General features: G+C 38.3%; 1 protein-coding gene across 1 annotated transcript in view; it reads right to left on the minus strand.

Annotated features, from left to right (window-relative positions):
- DSTYK (dual serine/threonine and tyrosine protein kinase) overlaps positions 1 to 23,930 on the minus strand; it is a 60,771-nt gene extending 36,841 nt beyond the window's left edge. Inside the window, exon 1 of the mRNA XM_074308940.1 lies at positions 23,624 to 23,930. Within this exon, the coding sequence (XP_074165041.1) occupies positions 23,624 to 23,915 (292 nt within the window). The 5' untranslated portion in view covers positions 23,916 to 23,930. The remainder of the gene's footprint in view (positions 1 to 23,623) is intronic.
- Between the last annotated feature and the right edge of the window lie 399 nt (positions 23,931 to 24,329).

Consider the following 24,329-nt stretch of genomic DNA (forward strand, 5'->3'; position numbering starts at 1 on the left):
CAGAGTAGTTTTCTCTCCAAGTATTCAGTTCCTTTACTTCTCTTATCTATTCTTTTAAAATCTCTTGACCACTGATAAAGGCCTTATTTCTAAATATATAGAGAGAACTGACTCAAATTTATAAGAATTCAAGAATTCTTCAATTGGTAAATGGTCAAAGGATATGAACAATTTTCAGATGAAGAAATTGAAACCATTTCTAGTCATATGAAAAAATTTTCTAACTCATTATTGATCAGAGAAATGCAAATTTCAATCAATCAATCAAAAATCAAATCAAAAGACAACAAAAACACACCTCTCAGATTGGCTAAGATGACAGGAAAAGATAATGATGAAAGTTGGAGGGAATGTGGGAAAACTTAATACATTGTTGGTGGAATTGTGAAGATATCCAGCCATTCTGGAGAACAATCTGGAACTATGCCAAAAGGGTTATAAAGCTGTGCATGCCCTTTGGCCCAGCAGTGTTACTTCTGGGCTTATATCCCAAAGAGATCTTAAAGAAAGGAAAGGGATCAACATGTGCAAGAATGTTTGTGGCAGTCCTCTTTGTAGAGGCAAGAAACTGGAAACTAAGTGGATGCCAATCAGATGGATAATGGTTGAATAAATTGTGGTATATGAATGTGATGAAATATTATTGTTCTATAAGAAACAATCGGCAGGATAAAGCCTGGAGAGATTGACATGAACTGATGAGCAAAACAAGGAGATCATTGTACACGGCAATAAGATTATACAAAGATCAATTCTGATGGATTTTTCAACAATGAGATGATTTAGGCCAGTTCCAATAGACTTGTGATGGAGAGCAACTACACCTAAGAGAGAACTATGGAAACTGAACGTGGATCACAACGTAGCATTTTCACTCTTTTTGTTGTGGTTTGCTTGGATTTTATTTTTTTCTCTTTTTTTTTTTTTAATTTTTTGATCTGATTTTCCTGCAAGTTAGCTATATTCTAATTATTGAGATGCTCTATTGGTTCCTGGAGTGAATATCCTTGTTGCTTCCAAAACTCTTATAATAAACTCACTTAGTTAAAAAAAAATACAAATAAAAATGGAAATTTCCATATCAGTATACAAGATAATTGTATAAATATGTAAATCTATGTTGGATTTAACTTATATTTTTACCATGTTTGACATAATATTGGATTACATCCCATTTAGGGGAGGAGATGAGGGGAAGGAGGGAAAATGGGAACACAAGGTTTTTCAAGGGTCAATGTTGAAAAATTATTCTTCTGTATTTTTAAAAATAAGAAACTTCAATAAAATATATAAAATATAAAAATAGTAAATCTCTTGAGTATAAGAAATCAGGGAGAGAGATAGAAATGTAGCAGCTTCTTAGCAGCTTCTGTGGTCAAAAGTTTAGTAGAGGAAGAGATTTTCACTACTGCCTTGAATGACTTTGTAATTATCTAAAAACCTAAAATACTAAGGATCCTTGCTGGCCCACTATAACTATAGACCAAATGACTGTTGAATTAAATAAAGGAGTTTTCCTATTCATTAAAAATAAAAATGAAAAACCTTCAGACACAGTTTAAAACTTTCAAGCAAGCTGGCAATGGAATAGAAGAACAAAACTTGTTTCTGACCTGGAACAACTGCTTTATACACAGTTAAATAACTTCCAAGTTAATAAGGTTTCCTTTATAATTAATACAACAGCATACACATATGGTAATGCCAGAAGGTAACAGCATGATTTCTTAGGGGCCAGTTAACACTGCCAACTCCCAAATGCTTTCCACCGACCTCTCTTGCTAGTGAAACAGAATTGTGGCCATCCAAGCAACACAATAGGGCCCTCATCCTAGCCCCTCAGTCAAGTGTCATAAATGTACCTCAGGTTCTCCATGTATAAAATAAGAGAGGTAGGCTAGATCTTCCCAAAGTTTCCTTATATTTGAAAAAGCTTAAAGGTCTCTTCAAAGACTATCAAAGCAATAAGCATATTCTTAGCCACAGAGAAAAATAACAAAAACTCAGAGTAAAAAATCAGAGTTTGGCCTTTTGCCCCCTAATGACAATAATAATAATAATGATAATAATAAATTTCAGATTTGTAAAGCACTTTACAAATATCTCATTTTAGCCTCAAAACAATTTTGGCTAGTAGATGCTATTATTATCCCCATTTTACAAATGAGGAGACTGAGGCAGACAGCAGTGTTGTAATTTCTCCAGGATCACACAGCTAATAAGAGACTACATCTGAATTCAAGACTTTCAAACTCCAAGTTCAGTGCTCTATCCACTACATAACCTAGCTGCCTTGTGAAACTGTCTTCTTATAATAGAGTGCAAGAGTTATAAGGAGAACTGGGCTTGAATCCTGCTTCCCACACAGTTGTGATATCCCCATCTGTAAAATGGAGTTCATCAGATGAAAAATTCAGAACTGGAAGAAACCCTAGAAGTCCTCTGGTCTCACCCCATCATTTTACAGATGAAGAAACTTAAAGCTAAAGGGAGTTAACTGATTTGGCCAAAGTCACTTGGTTTTAAGAGGCAAAGCTGATATACGAAGCCAAGTCTTCTAATGTCAGCCTTGGACTCTGCCTACTTGATACTCCCAGTATTGCTATAGAGAGCTATTATGAAGATTAAAGAAAGCCATGATTGAATTTGTTAGGAAAGTTTAGATAAAAGTTGAGTATCTCAAAAGGGATTATTTCTAAATGGACCAAATAACACCTTGGTTGTCAAAATCTATATAGAGGAATAATAATTAATTCCATTCAATTCAACAATTTCAAGCATTTAGGATGTTCTTGCAAAATACCAAGCACTACACAATAGCTGAGGCCAACAAAACACAAATGAAACAGTCCCTGCCCTCAAACAACTTGTAGCATGCTGGGGAAAGTCAACATTTAAATAGCTAAGCAAATAAAATACAAGATGCAAAGCTCAAAGTTATTTCCAAAGATGGGAGAGAGTGAGGGGATGAAGAAGAGCACTAACAGCTGAGGAAAATTCAGAAAATGCCTCCTGAGGCTAGACAAGTTTTACCCAGAACTCTACATTGACTTCAGAAGGTCAGGCTAATACTTAGGGGAAAAAATAGCTAAACTCCATTTCCCAGTCTAGGGCTTCCAGCAATTTCATACTTGAAAAGTTCCCAATGCAAACCAGAGCAGTGTGGCTGACTCTCTGGACTAGAGAAATAAAGCTGCCAAGAATCAAGAGCAAAAATAGGACATGAAAGAGTCCCCAAGATTGCCAGTCACCAATGGCTAATATCTTATTTCTACTTTATGATTGCCTTGAAATGCCACTTGAAATTCTACAGAACTTTTCTTAAGAAAATGCCTTTCATATCAATTCTCAGAGAATGTTACTCTTAAACTTCAAGTTAACATTTTTCCTCTTAAATACAAAAAGAAAGAAACTGTACTACTATCCTCCGATGTGATAACTAATAACCTATTGCCTTTAGGTTACTGTATAAGTCAGAAAATAAAGCAGTCACTTTTTATAAAAAGAAGGACTTAATCTATATTGAATCATTCTTATCGCACCATTCTCCTCCTGGTGAGACGCTGGACAATTTAACACAGGTTGTGACCATGGACAGAGTAACCTGCCTATAAGGGACAGAACTGGCTATCTTGATCTAAATAGTAACGTTTTCTAGCCTACTGAACTAAATTGGCCCTAATATTTAAAAAAAAAAAAAAAAAAAAAAAGTTCTGATGTTTTGTTTCTCCTGAACTAAGAGCCAAAAAAGAAGGAAAACAAATACTTCAATCACAAAAGACATTAATTCTGACTGGCAGCGCAACCTATTGTCATCATTCCTACACAAGTTTCAAAATGGCAAGTCACAAAATCCCTGGCAGATGAGGTAGGCAGAAATCCTACTATCTATGAAATGTATTTCTTTATCATTTTCAAACAAGCCCTCTGAACCCTAAGCTATGCTATCTTCACAGTTTCCTGAATTGTTGGGAAAGTAAGCCAACTCTGAAGGACAAAAAAATGGACCTAAATTAGGATAACCTAAGTTTTAGGAAACTTAAGTTTTCAGATAAGTATGGATTGTAGAAAATGTTTTTTGTAGACCAGAGTTTGAATTGAACCAACAACAGGTAATGTTTATGTTAGAAACACTTCTACCAGTTACCTTTTTGAGTTTTAACTTCTTTCAATATTACTGCTCCCTAACAAAAACACCTTTGCTTCACAGTAGACAAAGTACCTGACAGATCTGCTGTATCAGGGTTATCCACAGGGATATACCTGGAGCCACAGGCAAAAAGACACAAGGATTATTCCAAAATACCCATATTTTTTTCTTTGCTTCACAGGGCTCATTCCAGTAGGAGGTCAGTAAAGCTTTCTGGTCCCCTTCTGTGGGTACTGAGCTTCTAAGTTCATAAAAACTTTGTTTTCCCTGAATTTTTCCAATGCCCATTGAAATTAGAAAGTCTGGTTACACTGGTATTTTCTATTTTAGATTAGTACAACCTTGTAAGGAAAAAAATATATTCTAAAGAACAAATAAAATGCATATATTTTACATGTTCTTTAGAATATTCACATATTTATATGTATCTTTATATATATATATAGATATATATACATACATATATATATCTATATATATATGTAAAGTATCTCTTTAAGTTGGCTTTCAAAAATCAACTTTATTAGCATGTGGAAGGTGGTAGATTCTTCCCAAGCTCCCTATCCTGTAGAAATTATCTGAGTTCAGGAAAAATTCAAGCAGCAGGCAACAGACAATGATCTGAGGCTGGTTTCCAGATGCTCCCTCTATGCTACTGCAGCAGATTCAGAATGTGCCACAAAAATGACACATGGGGCATAGGAGTGCATTTCAAAAGATAAAGTAAAAGAAGCTATTCCCTTGAAATAAGTCACGGGAAACTTCCATGAAAAATATGTAAATTTGTTTCCCAAAGATATCTCATCTCATAATTCAAAAGAATAACCAAAGGATCACTCAACAAAGTGCTACAAAATCTGGAGCTCAGGAAAAGAAGAAAATAGGGAATTTTATTAATTATCTATGTCTTCAACATCGTTATTAAAGCTGTTTCCACATATCCCACATCTAGGACTCTAAGATACAGAAAATTTAAATAACTAACCCCAAGTCAGACTGAGAATCCAGATTCTTACTTCAGCATCAACTCAATTGATTAGAGTAGCCCCATTCTTCCATCAATAGTCTCCAAAATAAGTCAGTGTTTAGTAGGCAATAATTGGTTGAGACAGGTAGGAGACACCATAGTTAAAGCGCTGAGTCTAGAGTCAGGAAGACCTGAATTTAAACATGGCCTCAGGAACTAACTAGCTGGGCAAATCATTTAACTTCATTGCCATAGTTTTCTCATCTATAAAATGGGGATAATAAAACATCTTTCACCCAGGTTTAAGTGAAAATAAGAAGAAATAATGTTTGTAAAATGTTTTGCAAGTCTTAAAGAACTGTATGCATGCTGACAATTATGTAACTGAACAGTGGATCCTCACTGATACAAAGCCTAACCCTGAACTCATCTGTAGGTATTCTCACAGAATCAGAAGTAGCAGAATATACCTTCTAGGCCCAATGCAGGACATACCACCAGGCCACTTCTATGCTTCAGGCTTCCCCCACTTCCCTTCCCACACTAACACAGGGAGGACCAACAGAGAAGGCCCCTTGTTGGAGCAGCAACAGCTGAAGCAAGTCCCCCAGGGGTTTCCTGTGCATCAAACACACTGGTATCTCAGAACAATTTTCTCACATTACTTAACTCTGGCACATCAATGAACAGGAAGGATTGATTTTTTAACTTTTTCCTGCTTGTTCCTCTATAAGTTACCCTGTTCTTTGAGGTTAAATAAAGCCAGAACCAAAGTTGTATGGAATATTCCTGGAAAAAAAAAAAAAAAAAAAAAGTAAATCCCACACTGGTTTATTCCAAATCCCTCTAACTTTGATAAGAAAGCTGCTTCTCTGACACAGACTTCGTTTCTTTTCTGAAAAGCTTGGTGTGATAAGCAGATTCACAGAAACTATGAATTCATAGTTCATTCCTCATTAAGCAGAGAGGATGAAAAAGAAGATTAATCTCAAACCAGTCTAGCCTGCATGGATACAAAAGCGCTTGGTCTTAAGGAGCTTAAATTATCTTTTGATCCTTTTCAAATCTGAGGAATAGGAGATAAAATTCTATTTTTAAAAGTGTGAAATTTTCAAAAGGAATCCAAGGTACTTTTATAAATGATTAACTGTACTAGACACCATCTTTCAATCCAGCTGTTATATTATTAATCTGGATAAATTAAAAAAGAAAACAACCCTAAAGCCCAATCTAATGTCCATCCCCCAACTCCAATGATATCCCAAGAAAGGAGACTAGCACATAACTTATCTCATAAGATTGGGATGGATCTGCATAAAGGCCATAGGATATATCCAACTAGCTCACAAAGTCTGCTGAAGGGCAGAATAGGGAATGGACCTGTAATTTCAGTAGAGAACTTCCTCTCTAAACATAGATCAGCAACTTTCTTGAAACTTACATAATTTTAAAGTTAGTTGCCTAGAGCACTGAGCCTGCTGAAGTTGACAGAAAAATACACAGCTTTTTTTTAATGGTCACCCCAACTTATAGTGAGAAGAACTTATAGATACCTGAAGATAAATTTTGGTTTTGCCTCATATTTTCCCTTTTTATTGTTTCCTTTTTTCTAGTCATACATATATATTAATTTTTAATACACAATTTTTATGAATCATGTTAGGAAAGAAAAATCAGAACAAAAGAAAAACCACAAAAAAAGAAGGAGGAGGAGGAAAAGGAGGAGGAGGAGGAGGAGGAAGAGGAGAAGAAGAAGAAAGTGAACATAGCATTTGCTGGTTTACATTCAGTCTCCATGAAGATAAAATATTTCAGAAAAATGATCTTCCTGTATATACAATAGTTGAGCTATACAAACAAAATCATTAGAATGATTCCTCTGTCTTGTAATGGGTGAGGTTAATATGACAGGTGGTGCTTCCAAGTCAGTTCTCATTTGGGTATTTTCATCTCTCAGTCTTCCTTATGGTGAGATATCATTACAACGTGACCATGGGCAGGTGATCTCACCTCTCTGAGCCTCAATTTCCTCATTTGTAAAATAAGGTTAGACTGGATAACCTCCAAACTCTGTATTTGTGGAGCTACAGAAACTTGGGAGGCAGCAAGTTCTCTGTCAGTGGAGCTGTTTAGGCAAAAAATAGAAAGACACTTGAAAATCCTACACAACACGCTAAAAGCTTGAGGGAAGGCTAGGCTAGTTGACTTCTCAAAGGTCCTGGCTCCTCAGAGATTCCCTTACACCACCACCTCTACTTCTCACCACAACCAAGACTGTGTCAGCTAGAGAAGGTAATTCAAGCTGGAGTCTTCCCTCCCTGCTAACCATTATCCTAAAGCATTTATCATAGGGGCTTCTAGTTTCTCTTCTTATTCTTCTTATTTCTCTCTATCTTTTTATAATCTGATTTCTAACCTTATTATTCTACCTAGACTGCTCTCTTCAGAGTTACTCATTGTTTAGTTGCCAAATCCAATGGCCTTTTCTCAATCCTCATTCTCCTTGACCTCTCTGAAGCTTTGACACTATTGCCCACTCCTTCCTCCTTGATTCTTAATGGGTTTGGGGAAACCATTCTCTTCTGGTTTTCCATCTATTTATTACTTCATGAATCTTTCTCTATTTCCTTTGCTGGATCATCCTCCAGGATCACTCACTCTAACCATAGATATCCCTCAAAATTTGGCTCTGGGCTCTCTCCTCTTTTCCCCGATGTTACACTTGGTGATCTTATCAGTTTCCATAGATTTGATTACCATCTCTACACAAATGATTCCCAAATCTATCTTTGCTGATATCTAAATCTCACATTTCCAATTACCACATCAATATCTTACCTGAATATCCAGTAATTTATCTAAAACTCAGCATGATCAAAACAGAATTCATTATCTTCCCTCCAAAAGCCTCCCCCACTTCCCCCTCTTACTTATTACTATAAATGGTAACACCATCCTCCTGATCCCTCAGGCTTACAACCTAGCAGTCATCCTAGGATTATCAAGGTCAGTCAATTTCACCTTTGCAGCATCTCTCAATTATGCCCCCTTCTCTCCTCTGACACTGTCCCTCCTTGCAGCTCCTCATTACCTCACACTTTGATTATTACAAGAACATGCTGGTAGATCTGCTTACAATTCCAACCTCTCCCCACTCCAATCCATTTTCCATAGCCAGCCACTAAAGTGATCTTTTCTAAAAATGCAGATCCAATCATATCATCAGCATGCTCCCAATCAATAAACTCCAGGCTTTCCTTATTGCCTCCATGATCCAACCCAAAATGCTGATCTCCTCCTACCTTTTCATTCTTCTTATATCTTACTCTTTTCCTATCCCCAGTGTACTCTTTGATCCAGTGATACCACCCTCTTCCAGGTGGTTCCACAAACAAGACACTCTCTCCCTGGCTCCAGGAATTCTCTCTCCCTCCTCTGTTCCAAATACTGACTTCCCTGGCTATCTTTAAGTTCTACTTACAGGAAGCTTTTTCAAATCACCTTTAATTTCAGTGTTTTCCCTCTTTTAATAATTTCCTATTTATCCTGAATGTAGTTTGCTTTGTATATATTTGTTTGTATATTTTTTCCTGCACTGATTGTAAGCTCCTTGAGGACAGGGACTGTCTTTTACATCTTTTTCTATCACCAACACGGTTCTTAGCACATAGTAGATATTGGATAAATATATTTTTGATTGATCAGATTGTAAAATACTCTAGAACTAATGAGGCTAATATTGATAGCTTGGTCACAAAGTTACTTTCAAACAAGGAATATTAGATTCCACTGCATCATACAATTGGTTATTAGGTCAACAGGAGTGGCAGTAAATGTATGAGCTAGCATAAATGTATCTTCATTATTCAAAAAATGAATCAATGTACTATTGCAGGTCAAAAGCAACTTTGTACCACTTCCTAAAATAGTAAGCTAGCCCCACAAAGGACAAAATCTTGGCAGGGCTATAGGAAAACAGGATCATTGTTAGTAGGATCATAAACTAGTGCAAATTTTTAAGAGAATATGGCAAAAGTTAATATGTTTCACTTACCCTCAGGCCCAGTGATTTCACTGCTAGAGCTTCATCATTTAAAAATCATCCTAAAGGATCTATATATCTATACAAAAATATTCTTCACAACTGTTTTGTCAAAGCAAAAATCTGAAAATAATCTCTACATTCAATATAGAGAAAAGATGAATTAATTCTTAATATAATCATGTGATTTAAAAATAGTAGACACCATCACTGAAATAAATACAAGGGAATAAGTCCTATATTAAGCTATGCAAAACAATAAAGGCAGAATCAGAATCATCCACATACTGACAACAATTTTTTTTCACATAAGACTTAGAAAAGGACAGAGAGCAAATATATATTTGGTTTGCTAGTAATTTGGTTACTTCTTTGTAAAATGAAAAGGGAGTTATAGTTGCATTATTTACATGTTTGTTTTTGTTGATGCTTGTTATTACATTAATATAATATATATAATATAATAATAAAATTTTAAATAATGTCATTTTGTAATCAAAGAGCAAAAGGATTCATTTCATATATATAATTTCATTCCAATTTCTATGAACCATGTAAATAAGTACAAATAAGTAGTCCCAAGACATGCAACAAGTAAGCTTAATGTAAAATTCATATCTTAACTTTCAATTCCCTCTAAGTTTGGTTTCCACATAAGAATCTATTTAGTTGTTTAAGACTCTGCAACAGGCATTATTTTTGATTCTCTTAGCCTCAGGAGAAAGAAAGCAGTAGAATATGGAAAGGCAGAACTGCCAAATGTAAATTTAAAAAAAAAAAAAAAAAAAAAAAAAAAGGAAATTTAGGAGTCAAGTAGAATTTTTGTAGCTTATGACTTTGGAAAATTTTGCAGAGGTGAACTAATCATTTCACAAAGTTTTAATAAAGGTGGTTTGCTTGGTTTTTTCTCTTGCAGTGGCAGGAGAATAGAAGGAATTATCCCTTCTCTTTTGAAGGGAGGAATCAGGGCTCTCCTGAATCATGGGAAATAGATTATCTCTGGAAAAGGAAGATTAGAAAGGCACTGGCAGCAAAGAGCCATTGTGCTTTGGTAGGTCATTTCCTCACAGGGAGTTTGAGGATACAACAAGCTCAGCAAGATGGGGTCTTCAATTCTCTACAGGGTATGAAATGGAAATTACACCAAGAAGCAGCCTCATACTACACTTAGAGCAATCTAAGAAGTTTTCCATTGAAGTAAATTATGCTCCTCTGGCAAGCTTCTAGCCCGAGGTTATACTTTTTTTATACAATTTGGGGCAAGAAAGGATCTAAGCCATCATCTACTTATTTACAGCTGGAGGAACTATGGTCCAGAGAAGTAAACCGACAATCAAGGTTACCTAGAAAGCAAATGGTAGAACCAGGATTCCAAGCCAACTTTCCTGACTCTAAATTCAATACTCATTATTAACAGCTTCTTTCTGCTACCAGTGAGCATTTTCATGCCTTTATATAGGGATAATCACTTTAGCTAGCGAAGCAATGAATAAGAGAAGAACTAGGAAATAAAAACCACTGCCAGAGAAGAATTGGAGTCTGCTGACCTGGTTCTGACTCTTATTGATTATTGAGGGTGGAATAAGAATCAATAAGTATGTACTTTGTGCCAGATGCTCTGCTAAGAGCTTTACAAAGACTATCTCATTTGACAGCCTTGGTGGGAAAGAACCTTTCTAGACCCCTGTTTACTTACAGATTGGACAAACTTCTTTCTACCACTCCCCCAAGGCATACAGTCAGTAGAGTGGCAGGGAGGAGAGGGGACCATCTGTTTAATATTTAGAAGTGCTATATAACTGAATGTTATATAATCATCAAGCCCAAGTTTGGTCCCCAAAAGAGATATTAGAAAATGCAACCTGCTTCCTTTTTATGCAAAGTTAAAGAAAGGGCAAGGAGCACTGAGTGACCACTCAAGGGATGGGGAGGGAAGAAGTGAGATTTCCAGAAATAAAGACAACATAAAAACAATGTATGTGTGTGTGTGTGTGTGTGTGTGTGTGTCAATAACACTTTTTAAAAAAGGAACATACCTTGAAAAAAAAGATGCTATATAAATCAAAGGCAATAATGGCAATAAATAAGAATAATAATCACAATGCACAGAGCAGCTGATTTTATATTCATAGCAAAGTCATGGCTACAATACCATTCTTAATTGCATCACCACCATGGCTGAAAGATACAACCACTGCAGTCTATCAAAGAAAAAAAAATGATAGAGGAGATCATTATACACGGCAACAAGATTATATGATGATCAATTCTATGGATGTAGCTTTCTTCAACAATGAGATGATTCAAATCAATTCCAATTGTTCAGTGAAGAGAGCCATCTACACCCAGAGAGAGAACTGTGGGAACTGAATATGGTTTACAACATATCATTTTCACTCTTTTTTATTGTTGCTTGCTTGCATTTTATTCTGCTTCTTTTTTTAAATTGGTTTGATTTGGTTTTTCTTGTGCAGCACAATAATTGTACAAATATATGTATATATATTGGATTTAACATATATTTCTACCATGTTTAACATATATTGGACTACTTAGCACCTGAAGGGGCCTGGGGGAAGGGAGGAAAAATTGGAACACGAGATTTTGCAAGGGCTAATGTTAAAGAATTGTCCACACATATGTTTTGAAAAATAAGAGGTTTTAATTTAAAAAAAAAAAAAGGTTTATTTAAAAACTAGATAAGGTCTGTTATATATGAACAAATAATTATTAAAGGTGCTAGGTAACAAATAGCAAAGAATGATTCAAATCCAAGTTTTCTGACTACACAATGACCTTTGTGTGTTCCTTTAAAGTATTTTCATATGCAAATTTCAAGGAAATAAAATACAAGTTTTTATCCATTTCAAATCTTACAGTCCATTTTTTACTCTGTATGGCAATACTGAGACTTTAGTTTGAATTGAAGTAATATTTCATTGTATTCTTCAAAGGCAATTTTTAATAAATAAAATCTCATGGTATTAAAAAACTCTATTATATAATTATGTTTTGGCTTCATGTTTCTGATGTCTGATGCTTTTAGATAACAGAGACTAGGTTTTCTAGGCTTCTTTACGAAGTGTACATTTAAATGTTCAATGATAATGATGATGATGGGGGTAATGGCAACTATCATAATTATTTCACTAGAAGAAAAATAAAAGGTTGATTGATTTCTATAATAATATAGTTTAGAATTTTACAACACACATGGAATGACTGACTATACTTTTAAGCCATCCTAATTTCCTCAATCCAAAATCGTGATTGAGATAAACTACAAAATCAAGATTCCCTACAGATCCTCAAGATAACAAACAATATTACCTGTCACTTAGAAACCTTATCTCGTTTTTCTGAAGAAGAGTTCAACCTTTTTATCTTAATGCTTTAGCAAGAATCACGGAATCTTTGGACTAGAAGGATCAACTCAAAGGCCATCTAGTCTAACCTGTAACTGAATAAGAATCTATTCTTGACCCAACAAATTGTCATTTAGCCTTTGCCAAGAAGTGCTGTGATGAGAAGAAACCAACTACTTTCACATGTTATTTTTATTTGGCATTAGAAGTCTTATTGTTGGGAAACTTTTCTTACAAAATCTGCTTTGTTTCATCCACTATCAAGTCCAATCTTAAATTTTTTCTTCTCCCAAAATTCCTTCATCTATTCACTTGAGAACTACTTCTTCTTCCTTCTTAATCTTTTATCAATCACCCATAAGCCTTCTGCCATTATCTCCTCCTTCATACTTGTCTCACATAATGAGGTAGTCCTTTCTCCTTGCTAACTCCTCTACAAGCCTAAGCAATCACATTCTATTTGGTCTTTTCATGGATATTGCCCCCCTCTTTCATCTGTACTCTTTCACTTATCTTCAGTCTTTCCTTATCACCTGGTTGCTATTCTACCACCTACAAACATGCCGTGTCTCCTCCATCCTCAAAAAATTCTCATTTTATCCATCCATTTTTACTAGCTCTTGTCCCATATATCTCCTCCCTTTTGTGGTTACAGCCCTTTAAAAGTCCTTCTACAATAGGTGCCTCCATTTCCTTTTCTCTCTCTTCTTAACTAGATGAAGTCTGGCTTCTGACCTCATCATTCCACTGAGATTGCTCTCTCCAAAAAGACCACTCTTAATGGCCAAATTGGGGAACTTTTTCTCACTCTTCATCCTTTTTGACCTTTCTTCTCATTATGACCCTGTCAATCACCCTCTCTTTTCTAGGTTTCTGGTTCTCCACTTACCTATTTGGTTGTTCCTTCTCGATCTCTTTTGCTAGATCTTTATCCAGATAAGACCTGCTAAAAGTGCATGTCCTTGGCCCTCTTTTCTTCTCCTTCACTTGATGATGTCATTTACTTCCATGGATTTAATATCATCAATATACTGATGATTCTCAGATCTACTTATCTTGTGCTTTCATTTCTGATAATTTCCTGTCTTACATCTCCACATGACCATACCAAACACCTCAAAAGACATCTTATGCTCTATATGTCCAAAACTGAACCCATTATCTTTCCTGTAAAACCCTTTCCTCTTCTTAACTTTCCTATTACAGTTGAGGGTAAGACCATGCTCCCAGTCACCCAGGCTTCATCCTTAACTCTTCACCCCGTAGCCAAACCACTGCAAAGTCCTACCGACTTTCCCTTTGTAACACTTCTGCCTCTCGTGACAATGCCACATGCTGGTACCAACCCTCCTTCATCATGTCACCCAAGAAGAGAACTGCAATAGCCTGTTGTTTGGTCTAAGTGCCTCAAGTTTCTCCCTACTCCAGTCCATCCACTACTCAGATGTCAAAGTGATCTTACTAAAAGCACAAGTTTGATCATGTTAGCCCATACCCCAATGGCTCCATTACACCAACCCATGCTGTTGATCCATTGACACTGGAAATCCCTTCAGTTCCCAACTTTGGGCTTTTTCTCTGGTTCTCTCCTATGGCCACATTCTCTCTTCCTCTGTCTTCTGACTTCCTTGACTTTGGTCAAGTCTCAGTGAAAAAATCCCACTTTCCATAGGAAACTTCTCCTGATTCTCCTGAATACCAGTCCCTTCCCTCCCTTGATTACTTTTGATTTATCCTGTATACTGCTTATTTGTACAATTATTTGCATTCTGTCTCTCCCATTAGACTGTTAGCTCCTATGACCTTTCTTTGTATCTTCAGGGCTTAACATAGTGCCTCTTGTATAGTAGGTGCTTAATAAATGCTGACTGACTTAGGGCCCATGATCCCACGAATTTTTAATACCTTAGTTATCCTCCTCTGAACACTGTCTAAATTTATCAGAGTCCTTCCTAAAATGTAATGCCCAGAACTGAAGACAATATTACATATGTTATAATTAGGAAAGCATATAATGGGATCATCACTTTCCTGAATGCAGCTTAAGATAACAATGGCTTTTTTGATTGTCATATCACTCTTCACTCATACTATGTTTGCAATTTAGTAAAACCTTTAGCGCTTAAAGCAAAATGTTGTTCAGCCACATCTCCCCATCTTATACTCATGAGGTGGATTGTTTTAAAATAAGTGTCTAAGTATAAGACTTTACACTTCTCCCTATTAAATTTCATCTCATTCAATTTAGCCCAGCATTCTCAGCTATTGAGATATTTCTGGATCTTCATGCCAAACTAAGCCTTTCCAATTTGATGTCATCTGAAAATCTGATAAGCTTGCCACCTCAGGCCAAGCTTGCCATGTCTTTGAGACACTAAGACAAATATTAAATACCAAAGCCAAGGATTGACCAGTTCCCCAAGTCGTTCCACTACAGACCTCCTCCCAACCCACAATGAATCATTAATGAGTTATCTCTGGGTTCATCTAACAGCCTCTGAATCTGCCTAACTATACTATCTCTATACCTACACATGGTCCATGAAAATAGCATGAAAAATTTTGTCAACTGCTTTCCTGAAATCCCAATAAACTATATCAACATCATTCCCCTAATAGCCCTGGCAAAAAGGGAAGTGAGATGAGTCTGGTATGACAAATTCTTGGTAAAACAACGATGATTCTTTCCAGTCACTCTTTCCTTTTCTAAATATTTACCTACCTTCCCTTTTATGGTATGTCACATAATTTTGCCAGAAGTCAGTCAGACTCACTGGCTTAAAAGTCCGTGGAAGAATATTTGTAAAGCACTTTTCAAAACTTAAAGAGATCTATACATGCTATTTTTATTACTATCTCATTGACTTCTATTCCTACAGCTATTTGCCTTTCTTTGAGCTGGTGGCAACCCTCTATTCTCCAATCTTTCAGAGACTATTCATAGTAGTTCCACAGTCTAAACCATATGAAAATGTAGTATATTTGCAACAAGAACTGGTGGAATGAACTGAAAAGTGACAAGATGATTCCTTATTAGTAGTATCTTGGAATTCAGTTCTGTATTAGCTATTTTATTAGCCTTAACAAAGGAAGGAGAAATAAAATAAAGATGGTGTTGCCTTCTCTTTGTTGACAATTCTCATCATCCCACCCACACTAATCAGCAGTCATTTCTTTCTTTGGGCCGCCTTTTATTCCTAAAACATGAAAAGCAAACAACTTATAGCAATACTCCCCCAATGGTTCCAGTTCATTTTAGCCTTTATCATTCTTTGTACTAGTCTTAGAAGCCTATACTCCACTTTTGTATTATTCTCTATTACAAGCCCTTGCTTTTATCTACTACAGATATAGTTTTTAAACTAATGATTTGCCTTTGAGGTCTCTACAAATATACAGCAGTCGGTGAATACTCATCTCCTAACTTTCACTCCTCTCCTCTCCTTTCCCTTTTTATCCAAGTAGAGCTGACAGAGGATAACTGCCCTGCTCTTATACCATTTGTCCATTTCAAAGAGGACCAGTTAACTCACAAATGATGTCTTGACTGTTTCATGAACTGGATTTAAGGGAGGCATAGTTGCCCAAAGTAGTCAGTCTTATCCTCTTTTCCAGAGTCAACAAAATTCAGTGGGCTAAATCAGGTCAAGAGTAACCGACAAGCCTCAAACCTGTGGTGAACTAAGGGATATATACCCCAAGCATATCAAGACTTTGCCAGGTGGAATGGACATCATTGTTCATTTTGTGGCCATTTGCCTGGCCAATTTGTCCCAATGACCATAAAGGTACCTGAAGTAGGTGCTGTAGGATGCTTACAACTTGGTCAGGCATTAAAGATGCCAGGGTGGTCCACTGCAGCCCAAGCTATCATTTTATCTTATAGAAATGTAAAAAGAAACTGGGGGGGGAAAAAAAGAGCCCCACCATCCCTCACTCTCAATCTTATCTTCTACCCACTCACTTAGTAGCAAAATTGCTTCTGAGAACTTGACCACACTTAAGTTCTGTCCAATAGATTTTTTGTACCTAAACTAAGTTCTAAAGTTTCTACCTAGACCCTGAAGCATGTCACAAAGTGATCATATCTTTTGTGCTCTTCCTGTTCCTTCCTTAGCATTCTCTCATTCCATGGTCATTGAGTAAATGTCTCAGCAATATGCAAATTTCTATAATAGGCACCAGTTTAAAATGAAAAGGCACAGAGAGAGGTATCCCATGCTATATAAATAGTATTTCTATTGTTATTACACTTCAATTATTTCAAAGTTCCGCTTTGTCCTCAACAATTTTAATATAATCCACATAAATCCTCGGCATTTTTATATATCACTAACAAAATGCAACAGCAAGAGATACAAAGAGAAATTCCATTCCAAACAAATGTTGAGAGTATAAAATATTTGGGAATCCATCTACCAAAGAAAAGTCAGGAATTATATGAGAAAAATTACAAAACACTTGCCACAAAAATAAAATCAGATTTAAATAATTGGAAAGACATTCAGTGCTCTTGGATAGGCCGAGCGAATATAATAAAGATGACAATACTCCCCAAACTAATCTATTTATTTAGTGCTATACCAATCAGACTCCCAAGAAACTATTTTAATGACCTAGAAAAAATAACAACAAAATTCATATGGAAGAATAAAAGGTCAAGAATTGCAAGGGAACTAATGAAAAAAAACTCAGAGGAAGGTGGTCTAAGTGTACCTGATCTAAAGCTATATTATATAGCAGCAGTCACCAAAACCATTTGGTATTGGCTACGAAATAGACCGGTAGATCAGTGGAACAGATTAGATACAAAGGACAAAAAAGGGTACATCTATAGCAATCTAATCTTTGACAAACCCAAAGATTCCAACATTAGGGATAAAAATTCATTATTCGGAAAAAACTGTTGGGAAAACTGGAAATTAGTATGGCAGAAATTAGATATGGATCCACACTTAACACCATATACCAAGATAAGATCAAAATGGGTCCATGATTTAGGCATAAAGAGGGAGATAATAAATAGATTAGAGGAACAGAGGATAATCTACCTCTCAGACTTGTGGAGGAGGAAGGAATTTATGACCAGAGGAGAACTAGAGATCATTATTGATCACAAAATAGAAGATTTTGATTACATCAAACTAAAAAGTTTCTGTACAAATAATACTAATGCAAACAAGATTAGAAGGGAAGTAACAAATTGGGAAAATATTTTTAAAAACAAAGGTTCTGACAAAGGTCTCATTTCCAAAATATATAGAGAACTGACCCAAATTTATAAGAAACCGAACCATTCTCCAATTGATAAATGGTCAAAGGATATGAACAGACAATTCTCAGAGGAAGAAATTGAAACTATATCCACTCACATGAAAGAGTGTTCCAAATCACTACTGATCAGAGAAATGCAAATTAAGACCACTCTGAGATACCACTACACACCTGTCAGATTGGCTAAGATGACAGGAACAAATAATGACAAATGTTGGAGGGGATGTGGGGAAACTGGGACACTAATACATTGCTGGTGGAGTTGTGAAAGAATCCAGCCATTCTGGAGAGCAATCTGGAATTATGCCCAAAAAGTTATCAAACTGTGCATACCCTTTGACCCAGCAGCGCTACTACTGGGATTATATCCCAAAGAAATACTAAAGAGCGGAAAGAGACATATATGTGCCAAAATGTTTGTGGCAGCTCTTTTTGTTGTAGCTAGAAACTGGAGGATGAATGGATGTCCATCAGTTGGAGAATGGTTGGGTAAATTGTGGTATATGAAGGTTATGGAATATTATTGCTCGGTAAGAAATGACCAGCAGGAGGAATATAGAGAGGCCTGGAGAGACTTAAATCAACTGATGCTGAGTGAAATGAGCAGAACCAGAAGATCACTGTACACTTCAACAACAATGCTGTATGAGGATGTATTCTGATGGAAGTGGAAATCTTCAACATAAAGAAGATCCAACTCACTTCCAGTTGATCAATGATGGACAGAGGTAGCTGCACCCAGAGAAGAAACACTGGGAGGGGAATGAAAATTGTTAGCACTAATATCTGTCTGCCCAGGTTGCATGTACCTTCGGATTCTAATGTTTATTGTGCAACAAGAAAGTGATATTCGCACACATGTATTGTACCTAGACTATATTGTAACACATGTAAAATGTATGGTATTGCCTGTCGTCGGGGGGAGGGAATAGAGGGAGGGGGGGTAAATTGGAAAAATGAATACAAGGGATAATATTATAAAATATATATATATATATATAATAAAAAAATAAATAAATAAATAAATAAATAAAAACCAATTTTAATATAGAACTATGTCGTATAAGCACTTTTCCACACCAGAGAGAACAGTTAAAATCTCTCAAAGTTCAGGCAGATAATTATTGAATGGTGAGTCTCTGAATATCTCAGGTTCGCATTCTACATGGACATAATCTCAGAGGAAAAAACTATGAGCTGAACTGGATCTCAAAAGGTGACAAAATCTAATTATATCTCATAAATACTCTCACAGAAATACTTTATTGAACACAGTTTCCTGGAGTCAGCAAATTCCCACATTTAATCTGCAGTAAGATGGTAAAAGAATGACTACTGAACTTGGACTCAGAAGACCAAGACTTGGATTCTAGCTGACTATTACTATGGTGGAAGTTATTTTATCATACTGGGCCTTAACTTTTTTTTCATTTGTAAAATGAGAGAGTTGGACCAGATAAACTCCTCCAATTCTGCCATTCTATAATTCTATCTGGACATGCTATATTTCAGGGGCAGGGGTGCTTGTTGGTCTCCCTTTCTAAACTTCATTCTAGTCAGGAATGTTTTTATTAATTTTATTTGTATCCACAACACCAAGCATTACATTTGGCACACAACAGATATTTAACAAATCCCTGATAATTGACTGACATAATTTTCTTAGTATTCTAATACTTTACAAACTGAAATGAATAACCTTTATTGGAGGAACATAATTAAATAACTCCAATCCCACCTCTTCTCTAATACCACAAGCTTTTGTATTTAAATGGAAGATTCCAGAGGTTAAGGAGGTCTAAAGCTCAAATACTATTACCCAGAGGAAACTAGTGAGACTTGCTACTTCTAATACTGTATTTTTAAAAAGGAAAAACAAAGGTCCAAGGTACCTCGATCACCTTCTCCTTCCCCCTCATCTACTCCCAGAGATGATTTTATTTTCTAAACTGCAATTTCCAAAACTAAAATCATTCTTCCAAATAATGGGAAAATGGGCTTCAGATACATGAATTTGCCCACCTCAATTTTCAATCTCCCCTCATTTGAGCACTTCTACTCTGTTACCTACCAGCATGCCTTGATCTCCCACATCCTTTAAAAAAAAATCTTCACTTATTCCTATTGTATCACACTATTTCTTTTCCCTTTCACAGTCAAACTCCAAAATATATATACAAACTTGTCTCTACATCCTCACCTCCACATTCATTTCTCAATACTTTACTCTCTAGCTTCTGATCCACAACTTAATGAAACTGCCATCTCAAAAGTCACCAAAGAGCTCCAACTCTAAATGCAATGGTCTTTCTTAGTCCCTGAGTTTCTTGACTTCCCTGAAGCACTGAATCCAGTTGGTCAGGATCCTAGCCTCCTGAATCCTATCTCTTTCTTAATGTTACCTGATTCTCTCCTTCTACCTAGATGATCACTCCTCAGTCTCTTTTGCTGGATCTTCATTTAGGTCCAGTCCCCTATCAATCCACACCCCACAACTTTCCTGAACTTCCTTCTCTTTTCTCTTTATACTCTTCTCACTTGATGATCTCATCAACTCCCCTTAATTCAACTATCATCTCTATGCAAAAGACTCCCAAAGCTTCCTGTCCAATCCTTAACTTTCTTCTGAGTCCCACACCTATCAATATCAACATGCTCAAAACAGAACTAATTATCTTTCCCCTAAACCCACTTCTCTAACCAACTGCCACCTTTTTGTAAGACATCACAATACTATTTACCCACATTAGCAACCATGTAAACTTCCCTAAATTCTCCAGGCCCAGTCTTACTGGGTCTCCATCCACAATACTTCTTGCATTCTCTCCATTCATCCCCTTTGGTCTGAAATAAGAGAACAGCTTTAATAAGTAGCCATCCTATATCCATTCTCTTCCCTCTCCAATCCATTCTCCACAGCTGCCACAATGGTCTAAAGGACAAGTCTACTCTATCACTCCCCTACACAGAGTTTAAGTGGTTCCCAAAGGCTTGTCTAAGAAAAAGTATAAATTTTTCTGGATAGGCAATGAAAACTGATTCCAACCTACCTTTCCAGATAGATTTCATATTATTCTCCTTTAAATATTCTACATTCCTGCCAAACTTGCCTCCTTGCTTTTTCGCTACAGAAAAACTATCTCCTGCCCCCTATATACCTTTGCAGTCTCTGTGCCATCATCTTTGTCTGGAGCTATCTGAAGCTTCCTTTATAGCTGGGCTCCAGGTCTTCCCCAAATCCTTTAGTTGTTAGTGATCATCCTCCCATGACTTTGTATTTATAATAATCCCTTATCTGCACACAGGTTATTTCTCCCCATGAGAATGTAAATTGCTTGAGAACAGGAACCATTATATTTTTGTCTTTGTAGTCCCAACACTTGGCACTTTGAAGGACTACAATAAATGTTTGTTGATTTAAATGAGCTATGAGGAAGAATTTGTCAGTGAAGAAGAACCCTAAAAAGGGTAAAAGAAAAAGACTGTGGAATTTTCTTCTCTGGGGTGTCAGGAAAAAAAAATTCTCACCTGGTCCTTCTTACCACTGACTTCTCTAAGTAAAGCAGAGAAGGATGGCAGTTCTCTCTACATTCATTTTCAGATCAGTAAAGATCTGAACACAAGATGTCAAAACTACAACCCCACAACAACTCCACTCCCCTTCCTCTACAATATTTTCTATCATGTATAAACTAAAGTTGTCCATGACTAATGTGGAAATATGGTAAATACGATTGTGCATGTCTAACCTATATCAGATTGCTTGTCATCTTGAGGAGGAGAGGGAAAGAGGAAGAAAAAATATGGAACTCAAAATCTTAAAAAAGTGAATGTTGGGGCAGCTAGGTGGCGCAGTGGATAGAGCACCAGCCTTGAATTCAGGAGGACGCGAGTTCAGATCAGGTCTCAGACACTTAACACTTCCTAGCTGTGTGACCCTGGGCAAGTCACTTAACCCCAGCCTCAGGGAAAAAAAAAGGGAATGTTGAAAACTATCATTACACAAAATTGGAAAAACATAAAATCGTATTAAGTGGGGGGAATTTTAAAAATAAAATATAAATAAAGCTATCATTGACATTAGCCAAACAAGAGGATGACTCAGGACTGGTTTAAAATTTTACCATCTGACAATCTAAGTACCTTCTAACTTTCACCCCTTATTGTAGACAAATTTATGACATGTGTACAACTTAGTTACAGCAAAGCTACATACTACTAAGAAAGACCACCTAAAAAACCTAGCTATTTCTGTGTTAAAATCCTACTAGTCTCTAACTTCACAGACTTCTTGGCTGTTCTTATCCTTACCCAAATTTTATTCTTATCCTTGTATCGTATCCTTGAACACATAAATTCAATCTATAGAACTCATTCAGTTATTTCATAATTCAAAGTTTATATTTGACCATCCTGGGGGCAAAGGAGGCTGTTTCCCCCAATATCAGATTCTGAGGGAAACTAAAAAGGGGGTGAAGACCACCCCCTTGAAAACTCTGGTCATGTTTAAGGGCGTTGGGATCTTTTGTACTGTCCAGAAAAGAAATGGTACCTAGAAGACTGAGAAAGCAGCTGGGGAGTCAGATTGTAAAGGAAGAAAATGAAAAAGGAAAGAAAATGTCCTGAGACCACATCTGAACAAGGTTTTCCAGATTTCACGTCCACAGCTCTATTCATTGTGCCACCTAGATACCCCAAAAACTGAAGCTCTCTGATTTCTTGGCCCGGCCTTTTGATGTAAGCCCCCAAAAAGAATCACATGGGATGAGAAGGTGAAGACGGCTTTCAATGTGCGCCAGCAGAACCCAACACCATGGATTCTCTCAAGTATCCGTGCCCTTCCGCCAACACCAGACTCCGCATTCCTTCCGTGACAATAAGGCCCACAGCCTGATGGCTACCAGCTTCACTCCACGTCCCTTCCGTCCCCAGAAGGCGGGGAGGGGGGGGGGGCTCCCCGATGCCTGCAGCCACCACTCCATCTTCTCCAACCTCTGGGTTTCTTCAAGTCCCAAAGTCCCCCTCTCCCCAGTGTAACGTGTAACCCTAGTAGCTAATTCTCTGCAAGTTATCCTCATGTGTTCAGAGTGGTCTGCTTGCTGTCTTCCCATTAAACTGGGAGTTCACTCAGAGCAGAGACGGCTTTTGCCTTCCTTTGCTGGTTCCAACACTTAGCAAGTGTCTAGCACATAGTGGGCGCTTAATAAATGCTATGTAACTGACCAGCACACAGTGGGCGCTTAATAAATGCTGTGTAGCTGACTTCACCACTGAATCATCTTTTCACTTGGAGACAACTTGCACACCCTTCCACCTTCTTCCAGTCTGCAGCAAGGCCACCGCACCACACGCCCAAATCGCAGAAGGACTAACTCCAGCTCTTTCCAAACTCAACCACCCCTCTTCCGCACACTTCTTCCTCCCAGGAAACCATCCTTTGGAAACCCCGATGCCTTTGGGGAAACGACTGCTCCAGACACCACGAGTCCACCCCCCAACTCCCCTCCATCACCTCAGTCCCGGCTCCGCAGAGCCAGCCTTCATCCCTTGCACTTCGAAGGGCCCGCCCTGGCAGTCCGCAGGGCCCCCGCCTCGGACATCCCACAGATCACGCTCTGGCCCGGACCCGGGAACCCCGCAGGGCCGACCCTAGCCCACGACACTTGGAAGGGCTCGCCCAAGCCCCTGACAGAACAGCCCTCCGGGCGCGTCCTCGCCCCCGACCCAGACTCCGGCAGGACCCCGCCCCTTGGCCACTCCGAGCGTCCGCTCCTCGCCTCCCCCCGCATCCCTCCCTGCGGCCCCCGCGGCCGGTCCCTCCTTACCCGCGTGCAGCACGACCTCGGAGACGTCGCCGTGGGCCGGGCCCTGCTCGGGGCCGCCGCCACCCGGGGCCGGGGACAAGGGGGGGAAGCTGCAGTCGTAGGAGCACTGTATGTCGCGGAAGAACTTCTGGGTCTCGCTCAGATTCTGCTGCAGCCGCTTCAGGTGGAGGCGGTGGTGGGCGAAGGCCCGGCTCAGCTCCCGAACCTGCGCGAAGCCGCCGGGGCCCGAGGCCGGGCCGCTCCCGCGCGGGGCCGTCCCACCCCCGCTGCCGCCGCCGCCGCCGCCCTCCATCTCCTGCGACCACTCCGTCTTCGCGGCTCGGCCCCAGGTAGCCGGCCTGCCCGGCCTCCCGCCTCCCTTCTGCCCGCCCCCCAATGTGGAGAGAAGGGGGAGCCCCAGCCCGCCCGCCCACCGGCTCCACGCCGTCCCCCCACCCCCGAGCCTCCGTCACCCGCAGACCATAACAAACCAGCCCGCAGTGCGCCCACAACGGAACCTTTATTCCCTTGCCCTAGGGAGAGAGGGGGACGCGACGAGAGGGACGCCTTCTCGCGAGGCACCCTGGGACTTGTAGGCCGAGGTCTTTTGAGGGTTCCAATACCGAGTTGGGAAGCTTAGCCCGCAGAATTTCTGAGAGGCTGCAGAGGGGAGGGCTGGAGCTAGTTTGAGGCGACTGCTAAGTTTTCAGCGTGAGCATTTACGTCC

This window comes from Sminthopsis crassicaudata, chromosome 4 (assembly GCF_048593235.1).
Source record: "Sminthopsis crassicaudata isolate SCR6 chromosome 4, ASM4859323v1, whole genome shotgun sequence".
Lineage (NCBI taxonomy): Eukaryota > Metazoa > Chordata > Mammalia > Dasyuromorphia > Dasyuridae > Sminthopsis > Sminthopsis crassicaudata.